The sequence below is a fragment of the Myodes glareolus genome, chromosome 9, assembly GCF_982192425.1.
Source record: "Myodes glareolus chromosome 9, mMyoGla1.1, whole genome shotgun sequence".
NCBI lineage: Eukaryota > Metazoa > Chordata > Mammalia > Rodentia > Cricetidae > Myodes > Myodes glareolus.
The window spans coordinates 97,451,042-97,467,774 of NC_142034.1; the positions used below are offsets into that span (position 1 = coordinate 97,451,042).

At 51.7% G+C, this 16,733-nt stretch overlaps 2 protein-coding genes across 2 annotated transcripts in view; one reads left to right on the forward strand and one right to left on the reverse strand.

The window, feature by feature from the left end:
• Nucleotides 1–6,418: 6,418 nt before the first annotated feature.
• Nucleotides 6,419–11,758, reverse strand: Ubald1 (UBA like domain containing 1). Its single transcript, XM_048433117.3, has 3 exons — nucleotides 11,495–11,758; nucleotides 7,999–8,058; nucleotides 6,419–7,509 (listed from the first exon to the last, which is right to left on the reverse strand). Exons 1-3 carry the CDS (start codon nucleotides 11,612–11,614, stop codon nucleotides 7,159–7,161), a joined length of 531 nt encoding a protein of 176 aa, XP_048289074.3. The 5' UTR covers nucleotides 11,615–11,758; the 3' UTR covers nucleotides 6,419–7,158.
• Nucleotides 11,759–12,291: 533 nt separating this feature from the next.
• Mgrn1 (mahogunin ring finger 1) overlaps nucleotides 12,292–16,733 on the forward strand; it is a 58,305-nt gene continuing 53,863 nt past the window's right edge. Inside the window, exon 1 of the mRNA XM_048433107.3 lies at nucleotides 12,292–12,428. The gene's annotated coding sequence lies outside the window, so the exon portion shown is untranslated. The remainder of the gene's footprint in view (nucleotides 12,429–16,733) is intronic.

The following is a 16,733-nucleotide window of genomic DNA, read 5'->3' on the forward strand; positions in this document are numbered from 1 at the left end:
GGAATTGAACTCAGGTCCTCATGCTTACGCAGCAGCAGCAAGCACTCTTGTTGAGCCATCTCTTTGATCTATCTATTTTTGAGACGGGGTCTCATGTATCCTAGGCTGGCTTTGCGTTCACTCTGTAGCTGAGGATGACCTTGATCTTCTGAGAGTCTACCACCTGAGTGTTGGATTACAGGAATGTGCTGCTACCCAGTTTCTGCAGTACTGGGAATCAAACCAAGGACTTTGGCATGTACTCTAGCAACTGAGCTACATCTCCAGCCCTTGAATTAATTAACTATTTACTTACCTTTTTTTTTTTTTTTTTTGAGACAGGGTTTCTCTGTGTAGCCCTGGCTGTCCTAAAACTCTCTTTGTAGACCAAGCTGGCTTGAACTCATGGCGATCTGTCTGCCTCTTCCCAAGTATGGGATTAAAGGTATGAGCCACCATGCCTGGCTCACTTATATTTATGTCTTAACTAATCCACAGAGACTGGTATAGCACCCTTGGAGTAGTCTAGGACTGTGAAGTACCTTCTAAGGCTGGAGTACTGCAAACCTATTCTGAGCCTAGCAAGTTCACAGCCCATGTACTTGGTGGAAGAACAGCACACCCTGAGGTCCCATCTTCCTGTGGCGACAGTGACGAGTCTTGGAGCATAAAGTAGAGGGTGCAAGTGCAGACAGACAGACAGACAGACAGACACACACACACACACTGTCTCAAACTGGGTTATTTCTTCTACCTGTCTGTTTCTCTCTCCTCTTAACCTCACTCCCTCAGGGCCTTGTTTGTATCCTTTCTCTGTTCTACTGCTGAGAGTTCCACCTCACTTCACAGAGGCAGACAACTTTCCTAAACACATGGGGCCAGGCTCCTTCCCTATGAGAGCACTGGCCAGTGGGCTGAGTGGGGAGCTGGGACAAGCTGGGAGGGGGCATTTTCCAGGAGAGCTGGGGGAAGGGATCTGGAAAGGAGAGCTCCAAATGCTGCCTAGGGCTGGTGTGCTGGAAGAAACCCTTGGTTTAGGAGGCCACTAGTGTGTGGAGGTGTTATGTGCTTGTCTGTTTCTCATGCTCCCTGAGGCCTCTGGTTTGTAGCCTGAGGTCACCCACAGTCAACTCTCTCCTTTTCTTTTTGCAAAGGTGTCCAAATGAGGCTGGGGCAGTCCTAACTTAGGCAACCCACTTATCTATTCCTCCCTGGAGACCCCACCCCCATGCCACAGATAGGTATTTCGGCCATTTTCTTCCCAGAATAAAATCCCAGCATTTGGGAGGCAGAGGCAGGCAGATCTCTGAGTTCAAGCCAGCCTGGTCTACAGAGTGAGTTCCAGGAGAGCCAAGGCTACACAGAGAAAGCCTGTCCAAACAAACAAACAAAAAAAGAAAGAAAGAAAGAAAGAAAGAAAGAAAGAAAGAAAGAAAGGAAGGAAGGAAGGAAGGAAGGTTGGGAAGGGGAGAAAGAGAGACTTAATCCTTTCAGCTGGTAGATGTGGAACTTGGCCTGGAGCCCTCTGTAGTCAGCAGCCTTGTCCATTTTCCTCATGGGTGGGCCTTGCTGGCCTCTCTTCTGGCCACTAACTGAGGCTAGCCTCCTAGTGCCTCTATCCAGAAAACTCGAGGTCTGTGGAGACTCCAGCTGTTGAGCACCATGGCAGCACATTCCCTGAGCAGCTTCAACTGTGGAGTAGACATGTCATGTGGCTCCTTAGACTCAGGGTTACACAGCTCTCTGACTCATCTAGAAGGTACTGTCCCCTCCTCCGCTGCAGAAGGTTGTTGCTGGGGAAGTGGGGTCTGGGCTGTACCAATGCATGCGTCCCTGGTAAGTGGACACTTTGGAGCATCACTTGATCCTCAAAGAGGGCACTACTTTCCCTCACAAACTCATGTCTAGCCCAGATGGTCATTTCAAAGTGGCCTTCTGAGACTCTCCTGAAGGTTTAAGACCCTTAGCGGCCAGAACTCTCTTTCCTGCAGTCTTGGAGAGAGGGCAAGCCCTCAATTCTGCAGGTCAGTGTCCATCCTTTTACTTTGGAACATGTTGGGAACTCAACTTCAAAGACAAGCTTGACCCTAGAGAGGAGGACTTGTAGCTTTGAGACTGGGCATAGGTAGTTGCCAGGAATGTGGTCGACTCCACAACAGGGGAAGGCACTCTCCTCCACATGGGGCTCACAATACCTGGACTAGGAGTAGCTGCAAGACCAGACTGAATGCAGGGGTGGGGACCAACTATCTCGGTTTGTCCGATTGGCATAGGGCATCTCAGGATGTCAGCCTTTGAGCTTTAAGACTGAGGTGAGGGCTGTGCACACCTGCATCACTGGCATTCAGGAGGTAGAGGCAGAGATGCAAGGTCAAGGCCATCCTCAGCTACTCAAAATTCAAGGTCAGCCTGGGCTATGTAAGACCAACTCAAAAAACAACAAACAAGGGACTGGAGAAGTGGCTCAGTGGGTGAGAGCACTGGCTGTTCCAAAGGATTCAGGTTTGATTCCTAGCATTCACATGGTGGTTCACAGACATCTGTAATTCCAGTTCTGGAGGATCTGAAGCCCTCTGCTAGTCTCAAGGCCTGCATATGGTGTACATGCAGGCAAAACATGCAACCCCCCCAATAAATAAATAAATAAATACATAAATAAATAAATATTTTTTTTTAAGCAAAGGCTGAGGCGGCTGGCATGGTGAGGGAGGGTATGCAGCTGCAGGGGCCAGGCAGCACAAAGCGGAAGGTGTCTGCAGAGAATAGAGTCACCTGGATGTGCTGGTGAAGGGCAGGTGTTCTCGGTGCTCCACACTGCTGGGAATGGTCACAAATACTTTCTCCATGTCAAAGATCACAAACTCATTAACCTAAGGCATAAGGTACTGACAAGGCAAATGTCTGTCCTGGGGAGAGCCAGTGTTTACCAAGTCTAAGCTCTGGTGCTGGATGGAAGAGCCTTTCCGGCCCAACTCCTAGCACACCATGCTGCCAGGCTCCGCAGCGACTCTCCCAGTTCACCATACCCGAGAGGCTTTCCTCTTCTCAACAACCTTGCCTTATCCGGTCTGTACAGAATGACTGCAGTAGGGGTATCGGCATGGTGACCAGAGCAGGACTTTTGTCACTGGTCCTCCAGCACCTTACATGGGGTCAGACTTGGCTTTGCCATCCTGAGTCAGCTCCACCCCTCAAAAGAGCTGTTGAGATATACGTTGTACCTAAACATATGCAATAGCTACAAACCGAGGCCTTTCCAGACACAGGAACTGGAAATGGCATCCCAGCAAAAGAGCTTTGTTTTAGTCAACCAAGGAGGCCTCACCGCACCAGAAGACCCCAGTCAAAGGGCTCATCTGTCCTCTGCTGGGCAGGGACTGCTGTGAAGAGCCCCTTAGAGACTTCTAGGACCATAGCCAGCATTGAGTTGGTCGTGGTATATACTCAGAGAACTGGACAGACCCTGGGGACGCCGAGCAGCCCTGGGTGTGGCCCCACCTCTCAGACTCTCCGAGAAGAACAAGTTCTGCTCTTCAAGGCTGTCTGAAGTCGCCCTGACAGCTACAGACAGCAGCGACCTATGTTCACAGCCAGTGCCCTCTGCCTGTCAGTGCCGGCTTTTCCTTCTGAGTTGCTCTGAGTGAAAAGCAAGGTCCCTGTCAGAGGCTGGCTGATTTCAAGACAACAGCTGGAAATGGATTTCACAGCTACTTGTGTAGCCAATGAAATGGAGGGGACCAAACCAGCAGAAGTGGGCCAGGCTGTGTTCCTGGTGTGATGGCCAGTGCCCGCCACTTGTGACCTTGAGGTAATCTAGGCCACAAATTCCAGTTTTCCAAGGTAAGTCAGAAGTGAGGCTTTTTACATGAAACCTCTTGACTTTAAAATGCTGGCATAGTTAACAAAACAGGCAACAGTGTGAGTCCATCACAAGGTTTTCTAAGCCAGAGATAAATTGTCCTCCAGTCTCACACAAAGGGGACAGCACCTGTCAAAGCTGAGTTTTCCCTCATTCCTGTGTGTTGAAGTGTCTTCTGGGAATCACACTCTGTAAATGGCTTTTTGCTTTGTTTTGAAGTCAGTCTGTGTAGACCAGGCTGGCCTCAAATACACAGCGAGCCACTTGCCTCTGCCACCCAAGTGCTGGGATTAAAGGCATGCGCCACCACCACCCTGCCAATGTCATCTTTAAAAGAGTGGAAGAGAACTCCAATCACAGGCAAGTGGGACATGATCAGCTCTAACAGGGGTTTTTGTGGCTATTGTGAGACAGGGTCTCCCGCATGCCAGGCTTGCCTTCAGAGTTTCTGACCCTCCTGTTACACATTCTAGAGCTAGAAGACTACAGGTGTGTGCTGTCACACCTGAGCGTTTAGGCAGTGTCAGGGACCACCAGCAGGGCTTCACGTGTGCCAGGCAAGCGTAAACCCGCAGCTGGTGCTCAGGCAGCTCCTAATAAGTGCTTGAGAGTAAGCACTGCCAAGGATGGCTTCTCTGAGCACACAAACCATTGTTGCTCTTCTGCCTCTCAGCTTCCTCGGGAGGGTCCAGGGGTTGTGTTAGCAGGTATCATCAGTCACACCTGGCTCTCAAGTTAGTTGTAACCACTGTGAGTTTTCAGTCGAGCCTAGATCAGCACTGGGAAATGAATTCCTAGGTCCCACCTACAGGAGGGCTCCAGCATACAAATTCAAGTAGCAGTCTAGGACCCTCATCCAGGGCAGTTCTAGGAAGCTTGGAACCTAGTCAGTTTGGAAAACACTTAAGATGGATTAAAAAAAAAATGGTTCACATCTGTAATCTCAGCATTTAGGTGAGTTTGAGGCTAACTTGAACCACACAGTAAGACCCTCCCTCAAAACAAAACCACACGCAAGTTCTCAAAAAATTCTAACACTCAAACTACTCTCATCCTTCAAGTTTGGAGCTCAGGAGTCAGATGGTTGTGTGCTTTAGCTGCTGCATCAGAACCACCTGGTAGAGGGAGTTGTGTATTTTTAGTAACAGCCTTGAAGTATAACTGGCACACCAGAGAGCTCACCTTTTCCAAGTGTAAACTAAATGGCTTTAAGTGTAAGCAGAGGGATGGATCACTGCCTGCCTGCTACTCTCCAGCACTGATGCGGATGGGTGGGGAAAGCTGGGGTTTGTCTAGGCAGCCAGGCATGTGAACCATGTGACCAGCAGCCGCCATCCCCGGGAGGAGAGGACACCAGTGGTGTCTTACAGAGGGCTTTGATCACCACAGTTGGGATGGGTGCTACTTGATCTAGTGGGCAGGCTTCCAGAATGCTGGGCATCATATAATAGGACAGTCCTCACTGTGGAGACACTGTGTGCCCAGACGCTAACAGTGCTGAGGCTAGAAAATTTCTTCTGGGTGTAACCACGTGAGATCCCCAGCCCCAACTCTCAGCAGCCTCCCCAAACTGCTAGGCCATGTCAGCCTCAGGTCCAGTTTATTAGATGTCTTCTGGGGTACTTCTTAAAACTTCAGTGTCAGCCAGGTGGTGGTGGCATACACCTTGGAGGAGTTTGAGGTCTGGTCTACATACAGAGTGAGCTCCAGGACAGCCAGGGCTACACAGAGAAACCCTGTCTTGAAAAGCAAAACCAAACGGAACTACCTCTCAGGGTCTATTTAGTAACAGGGGGACCTGTTAGAATCTGACTTGGGGTTGGGCTGGACACTGAGGCCCTATGTAGCCAACAAGATCCAGGGTGATACCGCTGCCCACTTTGCATGAAACACTATTTTAAGCAGGGTGGGTATGATCCATCGCAAGCCACCCAGGGACGGCTGAGCATTTAAAAACTGACACTAGGCTGGGCAATGCCGCACACCTTTAATCCCAGCAATCAGGAGGCAGAGGCAGGTAGATCTGGGAGTTCGAGGCCAGTCTGGTCTACAATCGCTAGTTCCAGGACAGGCTCAAAAAGAAAAACCCACAAAACAAAAACCTCACACTAGACCATACATGGCCCACATGCAGGTGACCCCCAAAGAGATGCTCTAGAAACAATCACCCACTATCCCTGCATGGGGGAACCGTAGAGTAAAACTCACTTTCCTTTCCCTCCCACCTCAATTCTCTCCCTCCAGATAAGCATCCAGGTTTGGATGGGAGACCCACCAAGCCCTGGAGTTGGTGGCTAGGCTAAAGGTCCAAGAAGATCCATGTGAAGCCCAAGCAGACAGGCATAAGGCCTGTTCAAAGCAGAGCTGAGATCCACCATTTCATCAGGAAAAGGGGTACAGAAGAGGTGAGAGTCTAGCCTCTGGTAGGCTAGATGACTTCAGACCATGTAGACAGGACAGCAAGATCCAACTGCGTGGAACTAGGTGAGAACGGGTGGCTTTTGTTCAGCATAGCATCTCCTTCCAGAGGCCGTCAGCAACACCCAGGATATACACGAGGCAAGACTACAGAGCCTGGTAGTAGGTTGAAATTCTTTTTTCTTTTGTTAAAAGGAGGATAGGAAATTGGGATCAGGTACCCCTGGGCTCTGGGGAAGGGGCATGCAGGGAACCCCAGCAGGCAGGCGCTGAGGGATGGGCAGAAGAGTCCTGGAGTTTCCCATAATCCTTTGCAGGAAACAGCAATGCTGGCAGATGAGGTGGAGCACAGAAGGGCCCTTGAGAAGAGGGGGTGGTGGGCCAAGGGGCTTGGGGCTCACTCTAACATGCAAAGTCCAGCTGCCCCATAACTAGGTTGCTTTTGAAGAGCGACACACGTATAAATACATAGACACAGCTACACGCACACATGCGGAGAAGGCTCTGCATTCCCAAGGGTGGGGATCTAGGCCTACTGGCCTCAAGACAGGAGTCAGCCACATCTCCGCCACCAAGTGATTCTCTGAAACACTCCAGGTGGTGGGGCCAGGCAGGTGAGTCTTCGTTGGGATGGCTGCTTGGTTGGTCTCCAAGGCGCTGCCCACCAGGCACCCAAGCCACTTTTGAGTCAAATCCATGCGAGCTGGGGGTTCCTGTGCTGTGAACTTGCGTGTGTGCAGCTGTGCATGCTGGCACAGGACTGCCTGACTGGAGTCCAGTCTCTCCCCTCCAGGGCTCTGGGGTATGTGGGTGCAGACAGAGGAGGGGTGAAGGGGCCCACAGAGACATCCTCTCCCCCACCCCACGGGGCCCTGGCCTCCGGGAGGGGGGAGGGGCCTCCCTTATCTCTCTGCCTCCATGGCAGGGTGGGCCCTTGGTTCTGAGGTGGCCTGTTGGGGGGCCAGAGGAGGCCAGTCTGAAGCTGGGGAAGGGGGTGCCGGAGTCCACAGGGGCGGCTGCGATTGGTGGTGCTGTGGGCCTCCTGGGGGCGAGGCTGCAGTTGGCCAGCTGGGTGTTGCAAAGCTGCCAGTGGCAGGGGGGAAGTGCGGTGGGGGTGACGTGGCCGACGTGGCCATTGGGCTGCCGCTGCTGCCACCACTGTGGAAGCTTTCAGAGGCCTTGAGACGGGAGAACATGGTGAGGGCATCAGGGAAGTTGGGGGGCGTGGCAGGGGTGTTGGCGGGAGTGCACATCTGTGGGGGAAGAAAGGACAGACGGAGGACTGAGCATCCTTATCTAACAGGGCCTCTGTTGTCTCTAAAAAGGAGACACATACCCAGGAGTTATTGAGAGTCACGTGAGCTGCTTGCAGCCCCAGCTGGCCCACCACCCAGGGAATAGATCACAGGAAAAGGCATCAAGATGGGTTGGCCTGGCTTCATGGAGATCATACCACCTGGCACAATGCCTCCTGCCACGGGCATGAGGCTTTCCAGCTTGTGGTCAGCACGGCAGCCCTGGCAGACAGCCTGGCAGAAGCTGAGCTCCAAGGGCCAGTGTTCTTGGGTTCTGAAGGGCCCAGGCTGTCCGCACCCCTGTAGACCCACCTCATGCAAGGCCTACCCTCCCAGTGCACCGCCCTCCTCCACTAAGGTCTCCCTAGGTGGAGCCACTAAGTTCACTGCCCCCCCAGACTAGGAGTCGCCAGTGTGGCCATTTTTGTGTCTCCAGGGGACACTTACCATCTGGTGGTGGTGGCTGTAGGGGATGTTGGTCTCCTGGAAAAAGGCGCTGAGAGCTGTCTGCAGGGAGAAAGACTGTGTTTACCCTCCAACCATCCCAGAGGGACAAGGTGAGCTAAGATCCAGCAGTGTGCCTGTGACTACCACCTGAGGAGGTGTCATGGAACTCACAGCAGGCTGGACAGATAGTGAAGACCTGCATAACATCTTTTTGCCACTAGTCAGGTGTCTGCGGCTTACTGAAGCCCTGTCCCCTACCCCGGCACTGTCTGGACTCTATCATGGCCTGGGTCTGTCACCAATGGGTGGCAAATCCTCATTTGAGCCTCAGTTTCCTCATATGTGAGCCAGGGACTCTTTTCACTTTTTAAAAATTATTTTATTATTATTATTTGTTTTTTTGGGGGGGGGCAGAGTTTCTCTGTGTAGCTTTGGAGCCTGTCCTGGAACTTGCTCTGTAAACCAGGCTAGCCCCGAACTCAGAGATCCACCTGCCTGTCTACTGAGTAATGGGATTAAAGGTATACGCCATGACCGCCTGGTTTAAATGATTTTATTTTTATTTTATGTACTACACTGGTGTTTTGCCTGCACGTGTGTCTGTTGGGTCCCTTGGAACTAGAGTTACAGACAGTTGTGAGCCGTCATTTGGTTGCTGGGATCTGAACCTGGGTCCTCTGGAAGGGCAACCAGAGCTCTGGACCATCTCTCCAGTCTGAGCCATGGGACCTTTAAGGAATTGGTCTTAGCCTACAGGGTAGAGACCTGCTTCTCTCTAGAGGGATGGCCCTACCATGGAAAGTTAGACAGTGACCCAGAAACTGAACCCACCACAAACTGAAAACAACTCTGCAGCCACCTGTTGTTGGCTGGTTCCAAGCTACAGCCTCTCTCAAGCAGGGCTCTATCAAAACAGGAACACTTTTGGTGGACATGGTGGTGTACACCTTTTATCCCAGCACTCAGGAGGCAGACGCAGGCAGATTTCTGAGTTCCAGGCCAGCCTGGTCTACAAAGTGAGTTCCAAGACAGCCTAGTCTACTGCAAAAATAGGGACACATCAACCTCAGAGGCCAGAAATGATATCACCCATTTTACAGACAGGAAAACTGAGGGTGAAGTAACTTTCTTTTTCAAAGCTCTTGGCTGGCATGATGTAGTGATGGGGGCAGAATCCTGAACTGAGATTTTTAGGCAAACTCTCAAAACTGGCTAAAGAGCGAAGTGAAAAAGGGATCTGGGGAAGGGAGCTCCAAAGTGGCTTCAGGAAACCCAAAGGGTGATGTTTGTATTGACCATGCCCTGTCTTGGGCCCCTTCAGGAAAAGAGGAAACTGGCTGCTCTTGTGAAAGTGCTGGGTTAGGAAGGCTGTCAGTGGGTGAGGAGTCCTGAGGAGCCTGCCAAGTCCCAGTCTTGAAGCATTATTACTCCTCAGACAGGCAAGCCAGCCCAAAGCCAGCGGGACTCCGGGCCCCAGGCCTCACCAACACACCCAGAAACCCAGTCTGACTCCCAGGGCTTGCTCTTTTTCTGTCCCAAATATATTCAAATGAACTATCCTGGGCATCTCCTGTTGGAGACAACCCACACCACGGTTCCCAAGCATTGAGTGGGGATGACCCTGGTGACACCCAAGACTCTATGGCAGGGTCAACTGCTCCCCCAAGCACCCACCCACCCAGGACTCCGATATGCCATACCTGATACTGTCCTCTAAAGGCCACTGAGAAACTGCTCAGCTACACAGAGGTCTCCTCCCCCACAGCCTCTGCCCCCATTAGCACCTGAGTCTGAGAAAGTGACCCAGAAACACTGCCTGGAGTAAGTATATTGTCAACCAGGAGGGAGAGGGAGGGCTAACCATGATGAACCCCTCATTCCTAGGCAGATGCCTCAGGTCAAGGGTGGTGGTGGTCCACAGCCTACTCTTAATTTTATCTATGGTGACGGGGTGGATTGTGCAAAGTCCAGAGCAGAGACCCTAGCTGTGTCAGTCAGACTGTTTCCAGGCTGCAGGAAGCCCCTAATCTTCATGGGGACAGTTTTCCCTAATCTTTACAGCCATATTTTTCAGTCCATTCCTTCAAGCTTGAGGGACAGACTGTCCCAAACTGACGGATGGGCTGAGTCCTCCCCACAGCCGGCTTCCCATGGGACACCTGCCTGCCCAGCCTGAGGCAAGGAGGGAGCCTGCGAGCACAGCCACTGGGCTCCAGCGACTGCCATGAATGTGGTTTTACAAGTTTTACCACATCCAGCCCCAGAGACTGGGCAGATTAGGATTGTGGCAGAGGTGGGGAGTAGGGCACTTCCCTGGGGTGGGGCTGCAGTGGGGGGAGGGGAGAGGCCGACCATTCAGGCCTTAGAGGCTGATTCAAACCCTGCTACCCCCAGGGGTGTGGAAACTGAGGCTGAAGAGTGAAGCCTCCCCTCCTGTCTCCTGCACAGGCGCAATGGCCTGAAAGTCTGGTGGGAAGGAGGACACGTTTTTGATCCCACCCCTGCACCAGGAAGCTAAACCTAAGTCTCTTCCCAGAGACTTCTGTGGGATGGCTCCCACTGGGAAACCACGTTCTGGGGTTCCCAACTGGACACACACTACTAGACTGGCTCTTGCTGTGACCTCACACCTGTGAGGAACACGGCTTCAAGCCCTCTGACCTCATCTCTAGATGCTAACAAGGAGAGAAACTGGGGGGTTTGAATGAGAGGATAAGAGGCATCTCAGTGACGAAAAAAAGACTGAGCACAGTACTTTATAGGCCAAGAGAAACCTGGGAGTAGCTGGGAGCCAGACTGCCATTCCCCGCTCCTGTCTAGAATGACCTAAAATTAGTGAACCGTGTGCAGTACACTATCCCAAGGTACAGGTTCGTCTGTCAGGCCTGAGGACGCCCGGGCCTTCATAAGGATCCCGCCCCAGTCACACCTTCGGACTGGGGTACACATATACACATTCTAACAATTTAGTTTGAGGATCCTGCACACCACCTATACACTTCACTGCACCATATGCAGCAAGGCCACCATTAGCAAACCGCCACCTATGTACGCGCTGCACACACACCAAACATGACACACATTATCCCTACATCAGACACAGTCTCGGGCCGGACTTCGTGTCCACACACGCGCCCACATGCCCACAACCTTCGATGTGCCCTGCTGACGCCCAAGCGCGGTGCGTGCGTAAATACAAATGCACATGTACGTGTGTGCACACGCCGCAAGACGCCCACCGGGCACACCGACCCTGGGACCGTTCGCTCGGAGCGACTCCGCCTCCGGCCCGGCCCTGGGCGTCCTCCAGGCGGCAGTCTGTTTCGCCCTCGGCCGTTACCGGGACAAAGGTGAGGGGGGTAATCCCTGTCCTGATCGCCGGGTCCCCGGGGCAGCCCCGACTCCGGGGCTCGGGCCTGGCCGTCGGTGAAGCCCGCAGTCCGCACCCCGGCACGTGTCCACGCCGCCCGCGCCTGTCCCCGGTCCCCCTACGCACCTCGAACTGCCAGTGGGCCGCCTGCAGCAGTTGCTTCGCCTGGTCGGCCGCACAGCCCGCCGTCAGCACGAACTGGTTGATCATCACCTGGTGTTTGAGCTCGTCCATGTTCACGGACATGGCGCCGCCGCGCAGCCCGCTCCGGCCTCCCTGCGCGCTCGCGCCTCGCCTCACGCGTCCACCATTAGCGAGCCGGCCCCGGCTAATACAAATATTTACTGTGCGCTCTGACTCACCGCGCCTCGCTGCCCGGCGGCCGGCGAAGCATGCTGGGATGTGTAGTCCGCAACGCCCCCGCAGAACGGACCGGGGAGGAGAGGGGACGCCCTTTCTCTAGCGAATCTCAGTAGGGCGCGCAGCTCTCGCTCCAGGCTGTGATGCCAAGTCTGGAACCCGGACCACAGCACAGGCTTGTCACGTCCTGCAGTCTGCCGTGCTTAGCATCACAGTGTTAGCAGGCACTCTCTTAGGGGGCTCTCTGAAAGCTTTGACCAAACTCCACTGCCTTAGGCTGCAAGGCTCCGAAAGTCCCGAGACTTAGAAGACGCTCGGTGAACCACAGCATCTGCCTCTTCCAGGCGCTGCTTGAAGTCACCACCTCCACGAAGCCTTCCTGCGCAAGCAAGGCATCGTCGCCTAAGTCTCGGCCAGTTGCGCAGGAGGAGCGTCCACAGCCCCTGTGAAACTCTGGCCAGGTCAGTGGTCTCTGGAGCCTTGGAGTCCCTTTCCCTTCGGTTCCCACGCAAAAGCAGAAAAACCTCCGTAATCTTGCGGGCGCCAGGACCCCGCGGAGCTCTTACGAAAGCGGCCACGAACTGCCATTCCCAGAATGCCCCGGTTTATTTGCATCTTTCTGTGTCTGGTGACGTCACCTGAGTGAGGCCGCGGCTGAACCAATGGACGGCCACGGGGTGTTAGGACCTGGCCATATAAGGTAAACAAAGCTGGTCGTCCAATGAGGCGGCGGCGGGGGCGGGAGCGTCACGTGGCGTGGAGGCGGGGTCGGGAGCGGAGGGGTCGGGTGGGGTGTTGCAAGCCGTGTTTACAGCCCCGCACATGCCGCTTCCGGTTGGTGTCGCGGGTGGAAGAGTGGCGGGCCCGAAGTGGGGACCGTCGCCGGAGGCTGGGGGCGAGAGCTGGCGTTGTTCCCTGGCCTTAGTGACGGTGACTGGGTTCTTTGCTCTTCCTGGCCTCCTGCCACAATAGACCCGACCCGTATGGGGGCGTTAGGTCAGACACCCCGTGAACAAATGGGCACTCATAACACGGACACTGCCCCAAGGAAGTAAGCGCAGACCGTGGGAGCAGACTACGGGTTTCTGAGGCGTTTTAATACACTTGATCCTTTGTTTCTAAGTAGGACTGCTGTGGCCGTGAAGGAGTGGAACCCAGTTGATAGCTGGGGAAGTTTCTGTGCTCTTCCTGGTTCCTCACTCCTAGGGACTCTCCGATTGGGTGGTTAGAGGAAGGTGGGCAGGGACAGAAAGGTCCCTAGGCTATACAGTACTGAAGAAAGGGAGTCGGGAGGCTGGGAGGACTCCTGAGATTTAGAGCTGGGAGTTTAGCTTATGAGTAGGTGCGGGACAAGTGAGTGTCTCATTTTCTTAGTCATCTTTCCCATCTGTCTACAGAAAGTAGGATTTCAGCTCTTCTCTGCCCTTTGGGGGTCACTCAGAGCAATGTTCTTTGCAAAGCAATAGTATCAAAATATTTTTGCTTTTGCTGAGAACATGCCTTCATCTCCAGGAAGCATCTTGCATGTGCCTTACTGTAGTCAAAGCCAGCATACGAGGAAATCACATAAGAGGCAGCGCTGACGCTGCTTCCTTTGTTGCCATGGAGATTGCAACAAAGCCTGAAGGAAGGTGGGCAGGTTGGTAGCTAGACAGACCTGGATGGCATTTTTGACTGCTGTTTCCTCAAGTTCTTGTGTGGGAGCCCTCCTAGCTGTGCTGTGTGGGATGGATGATTATGATGGGCCTAGCAAAGGGCCTGGTACTCTGTGTACCAGATCCGTCCTTGGTCATTCTAGGAAGTGCCCCTCCCATTTTTATAGATAAGCAAGATTAAGATGTCTTTCAGCCTTACACTTGTGACATTTAGAGCTAGAAGAAAAGAACAGCATCCATTGGACGAGCAGGATCTTTCTGGCAAAAGAAGCTGAGGGGATCTTTTCCATTTATGAATATCGCGCACGCATGCGTGAACACACACCTACTCTTATGTAGTCATCTCAGTGACTTGATCAGACACCCCCCCCCACATACCCCTACCCTATCTATGTACGTGGTGACTTGCTTAGCCCAGAAAGAACTACTCCATGTGGGCCCTATACTTGCAGAACAGAAAAGGTTGACAAAGGGGAAGAAGGTCACCCTACTCCCGAGTTCCCTCAGGTAGCTTGGTTTTCCCAGGGGTGGCAGGGAAAGAAAGCAACACTATTTTCTGCCAGCATTCACCTAGCTGGAGGGGGAACTTTGGGTTTTTTAGCAGGCTGGGATGGTACTTGAGAGCAGGGCCAGAAGAGTGTGAGATGGAAAATACGGCATTCCAGTACCAGCCTTCTCTTACCTGAGGGTCAGTTAAGTTGAGAACCTTCTGGGTTCACAGAGCTAGTCAATAAAGGGCGTGTTACTTCCTTAGTAGTCCTCTGGTGTTCTGCCCTTTGATCTCTGTTGCCTGACTCATCACCTGACACATGGTAGCAAATAAATATTTGTTGAATAAAATTAGTCATTTAATATGTTGAGAGTGGAGCTTATAGTCCAGCGGCATGTGAATAAACAGCTGGAGGGGCTTAGAAGCACCTGAATTCAAATTCTAAGAATGATGTTTAATAAGATGGCTACTTGGTGAAATACCTGCCTTGCCCAGGATCTTTACTTCAGAGAGAATATCAGAGCCCTCAGGATTTTCCTTGTCTATGATATAATCAAATGCAGTGTGCGTGCACCACACATGCACATGTGTTTGTGTGAGTCACATAACATGCAACACATATGAGATTCGCATGAACCTGTTAGGAGGTTCACCAGAAAGAACTTTTCTTTTTTGTTTTTTGAAGAAGACTGCACCAGTTTGTCTGTATTAAGCTCACTGATCTAAGAGCTCAAGATATTTAAAGTAGAAAGAGTTTATCCCACCTCACAGTTGCAGGGGATGGTTCACTGTGGCAGAGAAGTCAGGGTGGGAGCTTGAGACAGGTGGTCACATCACATCCAGAGTCCAGAAAACAGGATCCAGACTCACTTCACCTCCTCCATTTTATTTTATAGTTATTTATTGTGTGATGTGGGGCATCCTTCTGTATATGTGTTGCTTTTATCGGCTAATGAATAAAAGCATTTTGGCCAATGGCTTAGCAGAGTAAAGCCAGGTGGGAAATCCGAACAGAGATAGAGAGTAGGCAGAGTCAAAAGAAATGCCGTGTAGTTGCCGAAGGATAAAGACAATTAAACCATAGCCTCGTGGTGATACACATATGGATAGAAATGGGTTAACTTCAGATGTAAGAGCTAGCTAGGAACACTCCAAACCACTGGTCAAAGCAGCTTTATTCATTAGCCAATAAAAGTCACACATATACAGAAGGACATCCCACTTCAGTTGTGTGTTTGTGTGGGTGTATGAATGCCATGGTGTAAGTGTGGAGTCCAGAGAAAACTTTCTGGAGTCAGTTCTTGCCTTTTGTGACTTTGCTTTTGGGATTAAAGTCCGTCCCAGTGGCAAGTACCTTTCCCGGTGAAGCTATCTCAGTGGCCCAGCCTTCTCTATTTTATACAGTCTGGGATCCCACTATCAACATCTCAAATGTCTGATACAGTTTAGGGAATGCTACCACTCACAGTAAAGATGTGTTGTCCTACATCAGTTAATATAATCAAGACAATCACACACCGTCACGTTAGGGGACCATCTCCTAGGTGATTGGAGATTCCGTTAGGCTGACAATGCGAGCTGTCCTCCTGTTTATCTCCTGTGTGACTGGAGTGGGGCATTTTACTTGCCTGAGCCTTACTTTTTCCTCTTGGGTAAATTGAGAATGAAAATAGAACTTATGCCAGAGAAATAAATGAGAGAATATGTGTAGATCCCTCAGGCAAGATGCCAGTATATAAACAGTGTTTGGTCATGGAGTTGGGTATGGTTGTGCATGCTCAGACTCCCAGTACTTAGAGTCATGACTTGGAGACCAACCTGGGATACAGACAGGCACTGTCTGGGAAAAAAAGAAGCTTAGCCTGTGTAGATCTCATAGGGTACAAAATGTGCTCAGGCTCCATCAAACACCTGGATTCATTTTGGTGTTGAAGATTCCTGGTGAAATTGAAATCCCGAGTAATTGAACTACCGTGGTGCAGTTGCAAATCCAAGCGCAGTGACTCGAGTTGTCTGTGGATTCTGGTTCTGCCATGGACTGAACGGGATGCCTGTCAAAAGCGTGTGGCTATGAGCTTTGTGGTGACTGTGGCACTTGAGCCAGGCAGTCATGGTTCCTCTGCAGCTTAAGTTGGTTGCAATAGGTGCCGCAGTCACAGAGAGGGTGGTGGGATGCCGAGGAGCTATGTAATTCCCAGTGACTGTCTTCAATGCAGCCTGTGAGGTAGATGTATTGAAATTGCATCGTTGGTGCAGTTGAATAATCAGGGCCTTGCTTCGATTGGTCCAGACACATCTCCACTGTAGTCATTACTGTGTGTTAAGCCTTGTGATTCTAAGTGTGTTGACAAAGGTATTGTGATTGTCTTTCTTTACCGGTCGGTAGTGCTAATTTGCTGGTGTAGTTGAGTTTGAAGAAATCTGGAGAGCTCCTATACTCTGGCTTAGCTGAAGGATAACCAGAAGCTTGACTCTTTGGAGATGGAGGAGGTTGCTGGGGTGGGAGGCACAGTAGAGGTGGATGGTGAAGCCTACTCCTTGAGGGACAAAGGAAGTCACTTCAGACTATGGAACTTTGATTCCCATGTAAGAAGAAAAAGAGTTTCCCAGCCAGGAAATGTAGCCTCTTAGGATGCTCATTCATGTTCCTTAATTGGAAGGCCCTCTCGGGTCCTGAAGGGTCTCTGCTAGTTTCACCAGCGTGGTCTCAAGGGAAATCTTGTCTCTGGTGAACTGAACGGCAATCTTGAGCATGCCCTCTGATTGGACAGCCACTCCCTTCTTCAGCACTGGTTCCAGGGCTAGCCCTTTGTCATTTGAATGTTATCTTATTCAATTATATATATTGTATCTGTTGTTC

Excerpts from the sequence above, each read along its gene's own strand:
- Ubald1 (XM_048433117.3), bottom strand. The coding sequence starts at position 11,614 with ATGTCCGTGAACATGGACGAGCTCAAACACCAGGTGATGATCAACCAG. Across the intron at positions 8,059-11,494 it reads CGGCCCACTGGCAGTTCGAG|ACAGCTCTCAGCGCCTTTTT; the intron begins GTGCGTAGGGGG and ends TTCTCCCTGCAG. Across the intron at positions 7,510-7,998 it reads ACAGCCACCACCACCAGATG|ATGTGCACTCCCGCCAACAC; the intron begins GTAAGTGTCCCC and ends CTTCCCCCACAG.